The 19118-nt window shown below is 46.7% G+C and overlaps 1 protein-coding gene across 2 annotated transcripts in view; it reads right to left on the minus strand.

Annotated features, from left to right (window-relative positions):
* The window catches only part of rapgef1b (Rap guanine nucleotide exchange factor (GEF) 1b), a 60140-nt gene that overhangs the window by 21133 nt on the left and 19889 nt on the right, over window positions 1-19118 (minus strand). For both annotated transcript variants that reach the window (XM_042337603.1, XM_007902760.2), the window contains exons 4-11: window positions 17403-17450; window positions 17162-17309; window positions 16460-16548; window positions 14656-14808; window positions 13669-13795; window positions 12968-13154; window positions 11800-12318; window positions 4514-4719 (exon numbers count right to left, since the gene is read on the minus strand). In XM_042337603.1, coding sequence (XP_042193537.1) covers window positions 4514-4719; window positions 11800-12318; window positions 12968-13154; window positions 13669-13795; window positions 14656-14808; window positions 16460-16548; window positions 17162-17309; window positions 17403-17450 — 1477 coding nt within the window. The remainder of the gene's footprint in view (window positions 1-4513; window positions 4720-11799; window positions 12319-12967; window positions 13155-13668; window positions 13796-14655; window positions 14809-16459; window positions 16549-17161; window positions 17310-17402; window positions 17451-19118) is intronic.

Here is a 19118-nt window from a genome sequence, read left to right on the forward strand (position 1 = left end):
ATACTGTATTTAGTTTCAGTTGCTAAATTTTAGCCTAGTTACCAATATCCACAGAAATCTTGTGTGTGGATTCTGAAACCCGCTAGCACGGATATCATGAAGTGGCCTGGGATATAACATGTTCCAAGTTCCCTGAATCGCTTCCATTTGCAATTTTTTCAAGGATTTACACCCTGGCTCACTTGCATATTTTAGTTTACAAGGCGTAGAGACACTCTCTTCCTTCACGTTTGATAGATTGGATTCTAACCGGGTGTTGTCGAATTCATGTAACACATGAATTCATGCTATAAAAGAATACTCTGTTCCTTGAAGCTACGCACACTGAAGAGAGAAAAAAAACAGAAGAGTCTGCTCATAGTTTGGATCAGCTCCAGAAATAGCAGTGCATTCCAGCAAAGGATGTATTTAACCTTATAAAATGTGAGCTGTTCATGGCCATGCTCCCCCATGACAAGCCCCATGTGTTGGATGCAATTTAGCAGGAGGACATTAATTACACAGCGACTCAAAAGGAGAAAAAGGACAGGGTTTAGCTGCATCACAAGCACTCAGCTAATTGCACAAGGAAGGCGATGGCTCACAATTTCCATGCAATGCAACTAAAGACCGATTCTCTACATCTGCCTCGACCATTTCTTTATCCAAATAAGGCATTCAAACAAAGCTGGAAAACTTCCTCCCCCCAGCCCCAGCCCCAGCCCCAGCCCGCCACTCCGCCAATGAACAATCAAAGTTACAAACTTTGGCTGGTATGTGCAATGAACGTACTGCATCTCTGCATCACCTTACACTGCTGGGGAAGGGACAGGAAAGGCAGGATTTCAAATGAGGCCCTTACTAACCCCTTCTTCTCTTCCTTCCCTGCTGCAGGGCCTCACTGCTCTGGCACACACTACGTTAACCTCTCAGTACTGAGCAGCTTTCAGAATACAGCTCGGTTCACACAAGATCTGCAAAAGTGATTTCCTGCCACTTGCTTCAAGCAGAGAAAAACGCACAGGCGCCTGGGGAGGCTTTTGATATCACACGAGTACACACAAACCAAACACAAGGAGGCAATTCCATTCTGATTTTGAGGCTGAAATACGATGACAGCACTGGCAGAGTGGAAAAGGCAGATTACTGAATTGGCTGTTATTTGGAGTCCTGTAGCTCAGTGGTTAGAGCACTCGCTTTGCAAGCGAGAGACCTGAGTTCAATTCCAGGCAGAGGGCGAAACCTTGGGCAAGTTTCCTTACTCCACACAGAGCCTAATAATAATCCCTCCAAAACCAAAAACAATAATAAAATTGGTCATTTTCAATTTACGACTGTTTGTGGGACATTGCTGTGAGCAATTGGCTGCCGCGTTCGCCCACAAATTTACAGTCAATTCACTTTACAGTGTGTTCTGTGAAGCGCTTTGGGACGTCCTTCCGACGTAAAAAGCGCTATATCAAATGCAAGGATTATTATTATTATTATTTAGGGCTGCCAACAGTGAGTGAGTGAGTGAGTGAGTGAGTGAGTGAGTGAGTGAGTGAGTGAGTGAGTGAGTGAGTGAGGGAGGGAGGGAGGGAGGGAGCACTCTGAACTCCAGATTAGAAACCCATAGGACAAGGACACGATAAATGAAAGATCGTTCATTTAAGGTCCTCCATCCACTGTGAAAAGCCTGTGGTTTGAGTGGGCGGATACAGGAAGAAACTTACTCAGCCGCGGAACCTATTCAACAATTCACTTTGCAAACAAATTCCCTGATGAGAATTCTGCAATTATTTACGGAACACTCGATTGGAATTAGCGCTGAAGCTTAATCAATACAATTAATGATGAGTGAGGCAGCCGTGGTCAGTCATCGCCAGCTGTAGCCACCTTCTGCAGCCCCCAAACAACACCTCCTTCTCCCCCTGCACACCATTACATCATCCAAGCAGCTGATAGCACTGTCTGAAACGGACTGTAATGGTTCTTCAAAACGCTTACAGTGCACTCTGACCGCTGGTTTGTTAGCTCAGATGATTCTGGGTCGCTCACAAGGTTGAGGGTTCAAGCCCCCACGTCAGGACTTTGCGCAGTGTTGGGAGAGCGCAGCACTGTCCTTAAAACTGATGTCCTGTCTGCCTGTTCGGGCAGACGTTAAAGATACCATGACGCTATTTGAAAAGAAGAGGATTTCTTCTGGTTTGTTTGCGCACCAGTCTCCTGATTAATTTAATTGGTCATTCGCCCCATCTATCGATTCGCCCACAAAATGCACAGTCACGCCACTTTACAGTGTATTCTGTGAAGCGCTTTGAGACGTGCGAAGGCACTGTATCAAATGCAAGGATTATTATTATTATTTCAAAGCTGTTTTGGGGACTTCGCTGGCTCAAATGGCTTTTACGTTTCCTACAAAAAATCAAGTTACTGCACATGAGAGCCAATTACTGTGAAACGCTTTGAGACATTTTGACGTGATGAAGTGCTGTTAACTACTCTCTTTCTCTGCTTCATCTAACGTTAGCTGAGGAAGAGCTGGGTGACTATTTGCCCCTAAACTAAGAGCGAGCTGACACCCGGACGGTAACCCACGGCCAGCACACTCACCGAGGAGGAGGACAAGGAGCTGTGGCGACTCAGGAAGGAGTTGGAGACAGACATGCTGATGCTGGCAGCAGTGTTGGCGTCCTCGGTCAGGACGAGCACCTTGGGCTGTTGGAGGTGGAAGGAGGAAGAGGAGGAGGAGGAAGAGGAGCAGGTGGAGGAAGAGGGAGACCACGAGGCGGAAGCGACGGCGGCAGCGTAAGACGCCTGCTTGGAACATCCGTGGAGAGAGACGAACACACAGAGAAACAAGAGATAGAGAGACAGAAACAGTCAGCAGCAAAGATTTGCAGAAACTACAAAGTGGAGGGTATTCTGTGTTTTTTTTAAAAGGCCGAGGGACTAGGTAAAGTTTGTGACACAAATATAATGATTGGGGGATCGCTTTCCGGGGTAATAATGCCTCAAAATAAATAAATAGATAAATACATGTGTTCACTCAACAGACGACTGTTTGTTGGACACTGCTGTGAGCAATTGGCAGCCACATTTCGCCGACAAAATACACAGTCAATCCACTTGATAACACACTCTGTGAAGCGCCCTTATGCGTGTCAACAATGTAATAAGGCGCGAAATTGAATACAAAGATTATTATCATCATTAATGACTAAATTACAACTGCTGTCATTCACTGACATATCAGACTGTGTGCTGTAGATGGTGCTCAGGAGGTGACTGGCTGCTGTGCTCGGGACATTCAACTGAATGTTGGAGCTGGTGATCTCAGGTCTGTTTAGAGCAGCAACATTTTGGGAAATGTTTGTAGAATTCGGTGCAGACGGTCAGTCTCCATCACTGGGCGCCACGCACAGAAAACAGGGAACCAAGTTAATGGACATGATTCACGCAAGGCCCTCGGGTTCTTAGTGCACACAGGCATGACACAGCATGCTGGGCAGGACAGCTGATGCCCACAACTGTAGAAAATGCCCACAGATGTACCTAGTGCTCACCACTTACCTGGAACACTTGCAGCTGCTCAGAAACAGGAGTAGGAACAACAAATGCAGCTTCACAGCTGTGACCCTGAGTGCACCCACACATCACTCACGATTATTTAATCAGCAATAATGTGCATTACATAAAAAAACATGGAGACCAGTTACAACATCGACTGTGCTGGAAATAAAATCTCAGGGAATTGGGGGGATGGGGGTGGGGAGGGAAGAGAGTGAAACAACTCGAACCATCCTGTTACGCCCCTACCCTTTGGAACTCCCTTCACACATTCCCTTCACCTTGCTCTCTCCCTTGCCTCCGTCAGGGTGCGTCTCAAGACCCTGGCTCTTTGACCGTGCCTTCGACCACCCTCCTACCCCTACCCTCTCCACCCTCCACCCTCCATGATTCCAACCCCCCACCTGTCCAGCGCCTTGGGACATCCTCCCGACGGGAAAGGGGCTATCCAAATGTAATTTTGTATTCTTACATGCCAGGTGCTCAGCTCTATTTTCCCATGGCAGAACATCTGAATGGCTGCTATCTAGACAGCCCCTCGAAGTGTCGAACACACAGACCACACCACCTTGTGAGTTTCGGAGCGGTGACTTTTGCATCAAAGTTGGAAAGAAAGTAGTTCAAGCTGGAGAGAAAAGAGTTTGCAAAGCAAATTCCACTTGCAGCAATCCAGTAAACTGCGATCTTTTCGAGTCTGTCTGCTCTTCCCTCCAGTATTCCAATTGTTCAAATTGGATTAAAAAAAACACTCCCAAGTTGGGGCCAAACATCGTCAAGATTTATACGTTTTACAAACGAGAAAGCTTTGTTAGCAGTCGTGTTACAGCCCTCGCTCCCCCATCCCTCGCCACCTGCTCTTGTCTTGCTCGTGAGATCTCTCAGGTTTAACAGGAGCAATGGTTGGAGAGCAAAGGTCCTGGTGGCCAGGGCTGGGAGAGAGAGGGGGGGGGGGGGGGGAGAGAGAGAGAGAAGGCAAACTCACCAGTTGCCTCTGTTTGGGTGGCAGGGCAGGAGGTGGCACAAACTCCTGGGAGGAAGAATCGGTGCTGCTGAAGGAGTCGTTGAATCCGTAGACTTCCTGGAAGCGTTTGTTGCGCTGCTCGTAAATGTGCTCGTTCTGCGGAGTCTGGTAAAAGACGTGCGGCTGTGGCTCCGAGTAATCCTCCACAAACTGCATATACGCCAGGACTGAAGGAGAGAGGGGAGAGGACAGTCAGTTAGTCAGTCAGTCAGTCGGCAGCCACACAGAAAAGGCAGACAACAAGCCTGGGACACCTCTGTCAATCAGAACATGGCCTGAAAAGATAATCCTTGCATTTGATTATAGCCCCTTATCACATAGTCAAGACGTCTCAAAGCGCTTCACAGAATGTACTGTGTATTTTGTGGGTGAAATCACACTGACTACTCTCTTCAGTCACAGGATGATTTCCCTCCTCTCAACGCACAGACACATCTCCAATCACACACAAGTTAACAAACACACATGCTGCACAGTGACTACCCATTCCCACCCCACCGCCCAAATGTTGAGATTTGCACAGCACAACAACACAATCCATTGACGTTAACATAACATGTAGAAGCAGGAGTAGACCATTCGGCCCTTCGAGCCTGCCCCGCCATTCAATCATGGCTGACCTTCTAATCTAACTCCAGCTAATAACCTAACTCTGCCTTATCCCCATATCCCTTATTCCCTTTTGCAATAAGAAATATATCTATCTCAGTCTTGACTATGTTCAAGGACTGAGCGTCAACAGCCCTATGGGGTAGCGAGTTCCATACATTCACCACCCTTTGAGTGAAGAAGTTCTTCCTCAACTCAGTTCTGTAGTTCGATGCAACAACGACAACAAATTACATTTACACAGCGACTTTCACGTCAGGAGGACATCCCAAGGCGCTGGACAGTCAAGGATTTGCATCTGAGCTGGGGGTTGGGATCAGGAGGGGTGGAGTGCAGTGAGGATGACCGGAGGCGCGGTCAAAGAGGACGGCCTTGAGATGTGCCTTGAAGGAGGCAAGGGAGGGCACGAGGCAAAGAGACTGTGGGATGGATTTCCAAAGGGTGGGGGCAGAAAGGCTGAAGGTCCGACTGCAGATGGTGGGACGGGCTGGGTCGGGAAGGAGACACGGAATAGGCCAGAATCCGTTGAGTGGAGAGGTTGGTATGGATGTAACCAAACATTAAAAGCAACTCAACCCCGATATAGCAACATATTCCACTTTCTAAACTATTTTGCAACGGGCGGTTGACTTTACTCTAGAGCCCCCCCTGCACCCCCACCCCCACCCCATATCCTATTTGTGTCGAACACAATACCGGCACCCAGTATCGTCACCGCTCCAGCCACTAATGGGAAGTGGTGTGAATTGTACACAGGAGTGGATACGTGATTTACAAGCAGCCATGTTCGCTGCCTTCCACACGATGTCTTTCTTACACAGTAAATGACTGGGACATGATTATGATCTTGGCTTCAATAATATAACTAAACAATGTGAAAAAGACTTCAAATGCCGTCGAGGCCCCGAATGGAGCGGAGCTGTTCACTGACAGAGTGCCTGTCCAGCAGTGAGGACTGGAAAATGGGAGCAGCTGTTTCCAAATTCCAAACCAAGATCCACATTCCAGCCGCAGTGCTGCTTCCTATTCTAGTCTGTTCAGGGTGTGGAGAGGGAATTGGAAGAGAATCCCCGACTGTCTCGGGCCCACGTATAGGGATGAAGGATGTGATGTGATGACCATGTGATTTGTCTGCCTTTGTTTCAGACGGGTGGGGGCGGGGGAGAGAGGGGGTTAGAAGATGAACGGAGAATATTACAACAACTTGCTTTTATATTGCGGCCTTCACCCGGGGCAACGTTTTGGAGTGCATGTTCAATATAATAATAATCCTTGCATTTGATACAGCGCCTTATCATGTCTTTGAGATGTCTCACAGCGCTTCACACAATATACTGTAAACCACACTGACTACTCTCTTTTCTGAAGGATTATTAACATTAAACCTAACTTTTAAATGAAATTGCTTTACTTAATTAACTCTTTAACTGAACACGTCAAAGACAGGACTTATCTTAAAGTAATTTTTATCCCTTTCTCAATATTGTTTGTGACTTTATCATTCAAAGGATCAAGTCCCATATAAATCTCCGCTGCACCCATCCCCCAAGGAGAGCTAATGTCTCCCCTCTCATTAATACCTTTCCTGCAACAATTCACAATTTTTGCCTGATAAATGGAGTTGAGGGTTCGGTTATCTAATGAAATCTGCTTCTCCTGCGACTCCAAGTCCGCTAATGTTCTGTCAGCTTGTGTCAGACATCGAGGCCTGGACGAGGGCAAACTTCCTGCAACTGAATGTCGACAAGACAGAAGCCACACTCCTTGGCTTCCGTCAACGTCTAAGACTTATCGAACCTGTGCGTAACCTAGGTGTCAGGTTCGAACCCTAGCTATCCTTCCTTCCCCACATCCGGTCCCTGACCAGAACCTTTTTCCTCCACCTCTGGCACATTACCCCCCTAAATGCAAGTTGTTGTAACAGTTGTGAAGCACATGGATGTGAGTGAATCCTAAATTAAGGTAAATGCTGCTTTTCTGAAGCAAGCCAGAGTACAAGCTTGGCAAGTAGAAATATCACCTTCCATCATCATCAACCGCCCCCCTCCCCCACCAACACTGACACACACACACACACACAGGCCTGGGAGTCAGAGAGCTACAGGAGGCTCAGTGAGGATAGCATGTGGTTGCGGTTTGGCTCTGCGCTTACAGAGCATATCAGCAGGGAGATGACATCACTGCCTGGAGGCAGACGCCGTGTTTCACAGCTCAAACGCAGCCTCCAGACAGACGTGCTCTCAGGGAATTACTATCTGGCTGTGCCGCTATAAAGCAGCATAGGGGAGAATGTCACGCACAGAAATAGGATTGTTCTGTCTATCGAGTATGCCCTGGTGTTTTTAAACGAGATCAGCTACCTAACCCACGCCCTGTCTGCCGTTCGCTTCAATGGCCTTTAACATTCTTTTCCAAGTATCCGTGCAATTTCCTTTTGAAATAATTTATGGACTCTGTTCAACGAGAGAGAACTCCACATTCCAAGCACTCCATGGTCTCTTTTTCAAACCTCGCCTTCAATTCTTTTTTTTTTTGCCATCATCTTTACAATTTCCAGGTGGTCTTTCAATTAAACAAAACACCTCCGGAATATTAAAATATTTTATCTATTTTACATTACATTTTTCACAGAATCTGCAATATTTTGTGATCAAGGCAGGAATGAAATAAATTGCGCTCGCACTTTCTTGGAAACCGGAACACTTTCAGGATTTCAGGAGTACTTGTGCACATGAATGAATAATGTGGAGTCCTGTAGCTTAGTGGTTAGAGCTCTCGCCTCGCAAGCAAGAGGACCTGGGGTTGATTCTCGGGCAGGGCGAAACGTTAGGCAAGTTTCCTTACTCTACCTGCCTCTGGTTACCTAGCAGTAAGTAGGAACCCGGTCGTTTGGTGGATCGCTTTTCCGAGGGTAATCCTTCAAAAAACTATCCCTCATTCACTTTACCTTGCTCCCTCCCTTGCCTCTTTCAAGGCACGTCTCAAGATCCTCGCCTGCGGCCACCCTCCCACCCTCCCTGATCCCAACCCCCCTGCTCGGGTCCAAATCCCTGACTGTCTAGCGCCTTGGGATGTCCTCCCGACGTGAAAGGCGCTGTACAAATGTAATTTTGGATTTTTACTAAACTAATAATAATCGTTGCATTTGATATCGCACTTTATCAAAGTGTTTCACAGATTATATTGTAAAGTGAACTGACTGTGTATTTTCGTGGGCGAAAACCAGGCAAAACTTAAATCTGCACTACGCATATAGACTCGAGAGGAAGGTAATGCACCAAGCAGCAATTCTGCCCAGTAAGTAATCTGGGAAGGAACGGAGTGAAAGTCTTCAATCACACCCTTGTTCAGGAAACTGCTGTGTGCAGTGACAGGGTGCAATAGCTGTTGGTGTCTCTCGCTGCACTGACAAGTGGGCATTCAAACATCCCTTCGCATGTGGCAGAGGAATAGAGACTTAAGAGTTACATCAAGTGTGCCTTCGAGGAGATAGAGATGAACATCAATGATTAACTTTGCTGCAATTTGAGCCTTTCTTTCCCCTTCAAAACCCCGGGCGTGGTGTCAGACTCCACCACTATCAAGCGCTACCCCGCGTGAAGGGCGTGAAATAAATGCAAGTTGTTGTTGTAACATCCAGCCGCAGAAACATGTGGCCTGTTCTTGCAACCCCCACCCCCAACACACACACACACACACACATGTAATTACACCCCTGGGCTGCACTTCACCTGCCTGTTATATCCCTCGGGACAATGTGAATAGGACTATGATGGATTAGTCACTAATAGGGAGTACAGAGGTCGCTTGTGCTGCCAAGCAACAGCTTCAAAACAAAGCAATTGACAATCTGGGAACCAACACTTTTGCATATAAATTGTGTCCATGAACATTTCAACACAATGTCCACTGTCCTCTTGTCTTAACAGCACGTTATGTCTCTGGTCAGAGCAGAGCGCGCGTGCTCATCTGGCAAAGCAAAGGGCTTCCTTCGAACGACTCTGGGTAAAGAAAGCCACTATAGATTTGCTCCCTCGGGGAATCACCTGTGCAGTTTACTCACAGTCAGATTAAAAAGCAACGCGTAAGCTACGTGCTCAGGTTAATCAGACAATACCCAGTGATAAGAAAGCTCTGAACTCAACTCCACATAAACACATCATCATCTCTCCCTCCCTCCTACAAACCAATCTTAAAATCAAGGAGTCAAGTAGTGGTTAGTCTGCTCGCCCTCCAAGCGATAGGACCTGAGTTCCATTCCTGGGCAGGGCGAAACCTTTGGCTAGTTTCGTTACTCCGCACACCTCTGTTTACCCAGCAGTAAGTAGTAACCCATTTGTTGGATCGATTGATGGATTGCTTTCTGGGGGTAATAAACCCACCAAAAAAAAAGATTATATATATTTTGTCACTCAATCCACGACTGTTTGTGGGACACTGCTGTGCGTAATTGGCTGCTGCATTTCAATCACAAAATAAGAGTCAATCCACTCTACAAGATATTCTGTGAAGCGTTTTGGAGACGTCTCAACGATGTGATATCGCAATGATGCTGTATCGAATGCAAGGATTATTATTATAAGAAAAATAACAGAATCTATCATGACTAAGTGACAATGAGCACAAAATGTCAGAAAGGCAACTGTCAACCACTGGCAACTTAATGGGTGCCCCAATCGTTTTGAATTAAGAGGATTAACAGCAGGCTAATTTAATGTGTTGTACGCACCGGATCATATTGATCTGTCATTTGCTGAAGAGCGACTGACTAAATCGATCGGAGAGAGATGAACACACAGCAGAGAAAGGGATCTATTTACGTCAGGTTTATCAGTTTCACAATAAACTTGTAACTCAAAAACGTTTTGTACACGGATATCTGTGGTTACGTGGGTTTGCACCCAATAGGATAGGATGTACCCAAAATAAGCAATTCAGAAACAAATTAGGACTTGAGAGTAATTTGCCCTCACAGGAACAGCTGATGTCACTTGGAGGCTGCCGAATAGAACAAGACTGAGAATGCAACAGCATTGCAGTTTGACAAGGCTGCGCACGTGAAGGGACGGTGATAAGATCGCTGTGAAATAATTGGGTCAGCTCTGCTCTGGCCGCCTGCAGAAGTCGACGGAATTCACCAAGAGCAGGAGGCGAGGTGTGCAATGCAGAAACAGAAGCCATTTCACTTGTGTGTAGGCCACAGCGACAGTCGGTCGGGGATGGGGCAATCGGGGAACCACACCACATTTGAACAGAGGCTCTTTTTAAAAAGCAAAAACAGCGATTACTGAGGTGATGGATGCTGCAGTTTCAGCTTAGCTCGTGTGTATAGTGTAGGGTAGCTGCAGGCACAGTCTTGAGCATAGGCAAGGACGGACTCTCCAGTTCACAGCAGTCATCACAGAGTCCTTGGTGCAGCCACGGAACAAGGAGCAGTGGGACCCAAAAGAGGAGCGAGGGGAAAAAAATCTCTCTCCGACCATAAGGGGAGAGGAAGTCAGCGTTGCACTGTTTGGTTTCCAACATGATAAACATGTTCCTCACGAGTGCCATGGAGACGAGCTTTGAGAAACTGCAGCCGGACTCTGAGCGACGACTTCAAACACTGAGGGTTCAGGGAGGGCAATAAGGGACAAACGTAAAGCCAGGTCCTGTGAAACGCGGTGCACAAACCTCACCACTAACCAGCTCTCCATGATTTTGGCACGTGCGAGTGATGTTTTTCTGATCGCCACTCAGCACAAGACGAGGATTGGATTCACACAAAGAGCACTATTAAACCTGGTGGCATTGTGCAATAGTGCAATGGTTATTTTTAAAGGGGAAGGAAAGTCTAGGGGAAGGAGGGAGAAGAAGTACGTTGAACAAAATGCAACGGCCTCGGGACTTTCCTTCCCTTTAATTCGACAGGACTTTGGACCATTTGCAGAACTACCACATCAGGAAGTGTCTAGGACGACCTGACTCAACAATAAGATTCAACAGCTCAACTTACTCTGCAAGCTTCTTGCCCAACACCCAATCTAACGCAGTTTGGTCTCTTCAGACAGACATATCCTGTATTTCCCATGTTCCTTATAGATACTGCTCTCCGTAACAGCACAATGATGGAACAAAACCATCTTGAGACATTAAATAGGATCAACAGAGAGAGAGAGAGACACACACACGCACACAAACACATAGTGCCTCATCACATCATCGAAACATCTCAAAGCTCTTCACAGAATATACTGTAAAGAGCAGTGACTGCATTTTGGGGCGAAATACGATATCCAGTTTTACGCACAGCAATGGCCTACAAACAGACTGATTTCATTTGGGGGATTGTCGGCCCAGACACCGGGAGAGAGAAACTCCCTTCTCTTTTCGAATAGTGCCATAGGATCTTTAACGTAGACAGGCAGACGGAACTCGGTTTAACTTGTCATCCGAAGGACGACACCTCCAACAATGCAAGACACCCCCACTCAGCGCTGCATTGGAGTCAGCCTAGACTATGTGATTCCAAGTACTGACGTGGTACTTGAACCCACAACCCTCTGGACTCAAGAGGCGAGAACGCTACTAATTGAGCCAGACTGACACACACCACTCGTCCACACACCATATACGTCCTCACACACACAGATACTCACTGTGACGGCTCTTTTTCTCTGGGAGTGGTGGGGGTTTCTCTGGTATCCTGGACAATTCTGACGGATCGGCCTCTTGGAAACCGGGTGGCATGGAGGGAACTCCGTGCTGCTGTGGCGACACGATCGCGAACGGGGTGAAACCGTGTGTCGGGTTCTGCAGCTGCTGCTCCTCCTCGGAGATATTGTCGTACTGAGACGGCAACCTACTGTAAGACGCCCGCGACCCCGAACTGTCCGACGAACCGATGGACACAGCGCTGCGACGCTTCTTCTCCGGCAAGGCTGGCGGCGCCTGTGTCTGTTGCAAGGGGACGGCAGCCTGCGACATCTGCCGCCAGTCTGGCGTTTGGCAAACACCGAACGGGGGAGGAAAGGTCTGTCCGGGAAGAGGAGAACTGGATTCGACCGCTGACTCCGGCAAAGGGCTGAGAGTTCCCGGCGGGTGCTGGGGAACCTGGTCGGTGGCCGAAAGATCCTGATGTAGGAAGTCATAGTCAGGGTCGTAGGTCTCCGTGTTGTCTGCAAAGAAAACAGAAACGGTGGATGAGCGGCTAAGGGCGTGAGCCGGGGAGGTACCTTCTAGTAAGAATAATCCTTGCATCTGATTATAGCGCCTGATCTGGTCATTGAGACGTCTCATGGCACTTCACAGGATACGCTGTAAAGTGAAAGGCAAAATACTGTAGATGCTGGAAATCTGAAATAAAAACAGAAGTCGCTAGGAACACGCGGCAGGTCAGGCAGCACCTATGGAGAGAGGAAAATGAGTTGATGTTTCCAGTCGATGACCAGGATCTGAAGAAAGGTCATCAACCTGAAACATTAACTCACTTTCCTCTTTCCATAGATGCTGCCTGACTTGCTGTGTGTTGCCAGGGACTTCTGTTTTTATATACTGTGAAGTGTATTTTGTGGGCCAAACGCGGCAGCCAAAGAAAAAAGAAACAGCATCTCATATCCACTCATCCATCCCACCAGTCGCTTAAGAGAGTGGCAGGCAGATGTCTAGAAATAAATCACCCGTGCTCGCTCGGCTGGGTGAGACGCACATCCTGAGGGGATCATAAAAGGCGAGAGAGTGACCGAGAGCGAGCGACGCTGTGCCGGACGGACACCCTGCCCTCGGCGCTGGGTGTGACACGTGCACACAAACGTGTGCCGTACTTACCGAGCGTCTCGCAGCTGGTGTTCTGGGAGCACTGGCCACTGTCGTTGTCCAGCGAGGAGAGCTGCTCGTCTGACTTGCTGAACTTCCCCATGCTGTTACAGGGGGACATCCGAGGCGACTCCCCACTGTAGGAGTGGCTGCCACCGGAGAACCGTCTCTGCAGAAGACATTCCAAGCTGTCAAAGTCCTGAGTGACAAAGAATGCAAAATCCTCCTTTTACGCACTGTTAAACGTCAAACAGAATCTCGCTGGGCGCCTGACTCACCTGGCCAGGTGGGTAGGGTACTATGCCACAAGAAAAACTACAGAGGCCCAGTGTGTTAAAGGCAGCACATGCCGTACACACCAAACATTCACCTTCAATGGGCGCTAACTCGCTCAGAGCTGTATATCTGTATATCTACATGTACATCCACTGTATAAGCAGCAGGTGTGGGATCCAATGGGCAGGACATGACATGAACCAACAGGAGGACCAAATATTGGGTTGGCATAGATTGGCACACATCTGCCACCCAGTAACTCGCATTGAGCTCAGGCCAGTAACTCTGCCCCCATCCAAACCCCGACTGTCCAGCGCCCTGGGATGTCTTTCCGACGTGAAGGGCGCTATCCAAGTGTAATTTGTTGTTGTTGTTGGCCGCTGGAATTTTCTTTACACGGCTGTCGGCACTATCGACTCCTCTCCGTGTTTCTATACCTGTTTGCTGTTGGGTAAACTGGAGCCACTCGCTGCTCGACTCATGGGAGAGACCACTGCCACTCTGGTCGGGGAGGGTGCGGATTGCCTCTTCTTGGGCGGTAAGGGCGGTAACACAGGGCTGCTGCTTGAGAACAAACAGAGGATTACGTTAGTCGGTCTGAGCTTAGAGCCGTGATTTTCCCATTTCAAACTACCAGATTTAACAAAGTATTTGTAGATGAAATGACGGCTGATTAATAATTATCCTTGCATTTTTCGCCAACAAAATATACAGTCAATCCACTTAAAAGTATATGGTGAAGCAATTTGAGACCTCTCACTATATCAAATCCAAGGATTATTATTTTGATTAATTTGAGATTATGGAGGTAAATCAAATACTCGGAATCTTTGTAGCAAACCTGTTTCGCCTACAATAGCTTTACTTTACAGTATATTCTGTGAAGCATTTTAAGACATCTTCCCAACGAAGGTGCTATATTATTATAAGCCCTCAACCCAGAAATACAGTTCAGCCTTCTTTAAAACTTTTAAAAATCGATCAAAAACACAATCTAACGAGTGTTACTGTGAACCAAGCAAGAGCACAAACTGACAGGATGCCTTTAGATTTGTGCGTTGTGTCTGGGATAAGGACCATTCCCACAACAAACAGGAACAAGCACAGGCTTGCTGGGACAAATTTCCCCCACTTTTGCTGTAATTTCCATCATTCTATCAAATAACACTTCCCAAAGCACACAATGGCTACGATGTGCAGGCACGGTCTATAACAAGTACAGATAGATAAGATAGTGAACTGGAAGGATAATACTTGTGGATCAAACGGTTTATTCCTCAGCCTACAATTGCTTGTCTGTATGTCTCCGAATGCGTGTGCTTCTCAATCTGAATCAATCCTGCAAAACAGCGACACATCTCTGCACAGGTTCAGTGTCACCAACCGTTAGTAATGCACGTCAACAGGCCCCTTTAATCCATTACCTGTGGTCAAGGTTTCGAATGCCAGGCAGCGGGGGTTTGGGAGGCGCACACTCAACATCTGCAGAGTCTGGCAGTAGCTCCAGCGATCGTGTCATGGGCGTGGTTTTCGTCAGAATCTCCTTCTCTCGCTCTGTCAGTGGAAGCTCTGTGGAGCTGCAAGGTTCAATCCCAGATCAGACAACAACTTGGGATTTATACAGCGCCCTTCGCGCAGGGAAGCATCCCGGAGCGCTTGACAATGGCGGAGTCTGACCCCGAGCCAAGGGGAGGGGGTGGAGGGAGGTGTCCATAAGCACAATCAAAAAGGAAGGTCTTTAGGCGGGATTTGAACAGACTCAAACTTTTTTAAAAAATACTTCCCGAGCAGAAGTTGTGATGTGGATAGAAGAAAGAAAAGAAAACCAATCCCTCATCACCTCATCACCCCCAAACGTTCAGTAATATTTTTAAAACCCAACCTGGTCTAGAATTACATTCAACTTAATGAGTCATGCTGGTTACATTTTATAATAATCACAATGGCAGCAGAACATTATTATTATTATTATTATTATTATTATAACATGGTTTAAAGGATAAATGTGAAGGTGATTAAATTGTTGGGCAATGTGTGGGTGTTTTACAGCAGTTGGCATGTTTTATACAAGCCGTGTATAAAAGCCAGTCCTGAAAATGTCTGTCAAGTATACGGAGTGGAAAACCGCAGCAGGATCAAAAATCAATTCAGTTGTTTACGTTCACAATAACATGGGTAGAAATTTCTACAAGGTGTACAAGTGGCAAGTGATACAACAGTCATCCCAAATTCCCTTTGCCTAGCTCCATCCTTTGCCTTCTTCAAGGCACGTCTCAAGACCCTCTTCTATCGTGCCTTCAGCTACCCCCCCCCCCCCCCCCCCCCCCAAGCTCACGTTCAAATCCCTGACTGTCCAGCGCCTTGGGATGTCCTTCCAACATGAAAGGCGCTATACAAATGTAATTTTGTATTGTAATCATTACAAAGGCTGGACAGTCATCCACAATCACAGCCAGACTGGCTTCACTCACTTCTCGCACAGGGAACTCTCTTCTCCGCTCCCCCTCCCCACCCATCTCAAATCATCCCATGCAGGGGGTGTCGAGGCCTTCCCCCCTACCCCCCACTCCCGAAGAGATTCAACAGCCGACAGCTGAGAGCTCCCATCATGTGTGTCCACAATCATGAACCCCTGAGAGCTTTTAATACAACATATGGACCAATTACATTGAGACCGTGTTGAAAGGTGCTCTGAAATTACTCTCGGAAGAGCCTAGGGTGGGGAGCTGAACTCGTGAGTTAACCAGGATACTGTCATATTATAGCGAGTGTGCTCAGCTCCTCGAGGCATGACACTGAAATAGACACTAAAGGGATGTGCTGAGCAAACGCAACAGGTGTGGAGAACATCGTTGGGGACAGAACAAGAAGCTGCCATTTCAAACACTATTTTGCTTTTGAAAAAATGTTCAAACATCTTCTACCAATGTTTTACTTAAGGTGATCCAACTGGCGGCCCGATTTCATCTCCCCCACCCCCCTTTCCATTGGCCCACCTGCTCCCTCCATCACCCGTAAATGTTATGTTTCTGGGAAGGAACCACAAAGTCCTTATGCATCTCACGGACGTTTCTCAAATAGGGCATTCAGCCCTCAGCAGCCAAAAGGTTGGACCACTCTCAGGGTGTCTAGATGAACCAATGCCAAATTTCCTGTCAACCTAAACTAAACATAGAACAGCGTGGGATTAAGCAGATCTCAATGATGTGTCCTGCGCTGTACCATTACCTGTCAGTTTTGGATGCTAGTGGGCTGGGTTTCACGGGAGAGGTGGGCGATGGCTGTTCCTGCTTCTCTATCGTCAGTTTCACAAGCTCCTGTACAGAGGAATTGTCAAACTTAGTATCATTCATTATTTTTTTTTAACCATTTGTGTCTGCAAGTTACACAAAGATAAAAGCACTCTCGAGTAATCTGGCGCAGTAGTGGATTGGCACACACACATGCACACACGGTGAGTAGTAACACAGCTACTGCAAGGTGGTAATGTTCAAACACCAATTGCAGTCAAATGATGCTGAGCTTCGAAGGCGATAGTCACAATGCAGGTACATAACATTAAGCTCCTCATGTGTCTCAAATACTATAAATAGTGACCCTCAAACTGGTTTCAGCGTGGCCTGTAATGGTTTTATGCTTTTGGTTTCAGACTTCGCATTCTTTCATGCCACAACTCCAATAGCAGAGTTTAGAAGAAATGGAAATGCCAAGCACAGTGGAGATGCTGTCAAGTGCGATGAAAAAACACACACCAGAGATTGACACCAACTCTGTTAGACCAAAATATGGATGACACATGGCTATGTCAGTCAGTCACATGGCCCGCAGTCACAGTCCTTTGCTAGGAATTAATCATGCATCTTACCAGCACACCCAAATATTTACCACCATTACAGCTGGAAGAACACAGAATCAGGAGGATTCACATACCTTAACCCCATCCAGCACGGCCTTAATCACAGTCATGACCATTTCCTTATCCTCTAGATTCACGCCTTCGAGCATCACCTGGTCAGACCAGCGAATGAGATTGGCCAGGCTCTGGTACACATGGTTTAAACAAGATGTGATGGCGGAACTGAAAAAGAAAGCGAGAACGATTGAGGCTCTGTTCGATTCTGGGAGGGGGACTGGGGAAAGCTCCAAACCCATGCAATCCAACAGAACCCACCTAGTGGATAGCACGTTGCCAGTCTGCAACCCCTTCACCTGCAGCATCCTGTACAGAAATGTAAACCACACAACTTTGTCACACCAAAGAAACCATTGTCCCTTTTAGTACAAAGAACAAAACAGTCGGTAGCTTTAATAAATGACACAGCTGACCTAAAAATAATAGCAGCATTAAATATGGTGGTAAAAGACAGCTATGTGCAGGGTGTCCTTCGAGAATTCTTTATTTAAAAGCACAACGCATTGCTGTACCATGCGCTGCTGTGCCAGCCCGAGATTGACATTACTCACAAACGTGGCACTTTATCCATCAAAACTACCGACGAATTCAAACATTCATGTTTTAACATTAGCTCACAATTACTGAATCATGCAGAAACATTCTCGGCCATCTCTGGCCTAACAAGGGATTGCCTGTTAATTCTAGCCATCTGGAAGTGGAAATCGTTTCCAACCAAAATAATGGACATTAATTAGCCTGTTTCAAACAGAGCCATATCTCTGTAAGCTGTCGTCCCACAATTAGCGTGATAAACAAAAACATGCTTCATTGCACTTTGACTTTCTTTATTCCTAGTGATTTAGTGTGTGTGTGTGTGCGTGTTGGGGAGGGGGTTTGGGGAGGGAAGATGGTTGGCGGGGAAGAGAAATGCAAGTTACCATGTTTTGCGTCCATTATCAATCTACAGTGTTACTAGATCAGAAGCAATTTAAAGCTTCCCTACAGTCACCCCAATGTGTGTGTAAAGACATGAGGGTGTAAATGTCACTTCCAATCCCGGCCTTCATTCCTCCTGCACTATAATGGGTTCCAGACTCTTCAATGGAACAATGATCTTGTAGCAAGGCTCCATCTAAACTTTGCAATCCTCCAGCCCTATCACCATATCTGACCTCACCGACTTCTCCCATTTCAAATGAAAATCTCCCGTCTCCTATGTTGCTAAACCGCCACAAAGCTTGGTTTCCTCTTTCGGGAGCAAGCAATCATTTATTTTTCTTTCAACACCCTGTAACAGTTGAAATCTATCGCAAGGTTTGAGCCCCTGACTTGCACTCCTGACATGCACACATACCTACAATAATGATGTCCTACATTCAGACACTTCCAACAGCAGTGCAGTTGGACTTCGCTTCTGATCATTTCCTCCCTGTAAGAATAGTTTGTACTCTGCTTGGCAGCTAAGGTCGAGAATTGCCTGTTTTTTTGCAAGCTCAAACCCTTGTACTGCAAGCCACTCTGGCTGGCAATGTCTGTTTCACTACATCCAATGGTGAATCTAATCTCGGACCCATGTAAACAATTTTAAAAAATCCTTACTAAGAAAATGGATCACGTATAAAACAATCAACTTAAAGGAACTTTCACACATGAATAAATCTGCATCAAAATCATAATGATCAAATTGCCGACAAAATCTGTATTCCTATACAGCAGTCTAATAGCTCCTACCGCAATCCTCCTCCCCTCACAGACCTCTTCTTCCCCCTCCACTGGCTGAGAATGACTACAGACTTTGATCTAGATTAAGGTTCTGCAAACCCTTTCACTCTGACACACACTCAAAATAGGATGTTATATTGATGGCCAGTGCTACATTCCAGCTTTACATTACGCCTAACATTGGTATTTGGACATCCAGGTTCTGATAGCACATTCTGACATGGATTTCGAAAGTGTTTTTTTTTCAAACTAGAAGTTTCTCTCCAGTCT

Source organism: Callorhinchus milii, unplaced genomic scaffold, assembly GCF_018977255.1.
Source record: "Callorhinchus milii isolate IMCB2004 unplaced genomic scaffold, IMCB_Cmil_1.0 Scaffold8, whole genome shotgun sequence".
Classification (NCBI taxonomy): Eukaryota; Metazoa; Chordata; class Chondrichthyes; order Chimaeriformes; family Callorhinchidae; genus Callorhinchus; species Callorhinchus milii.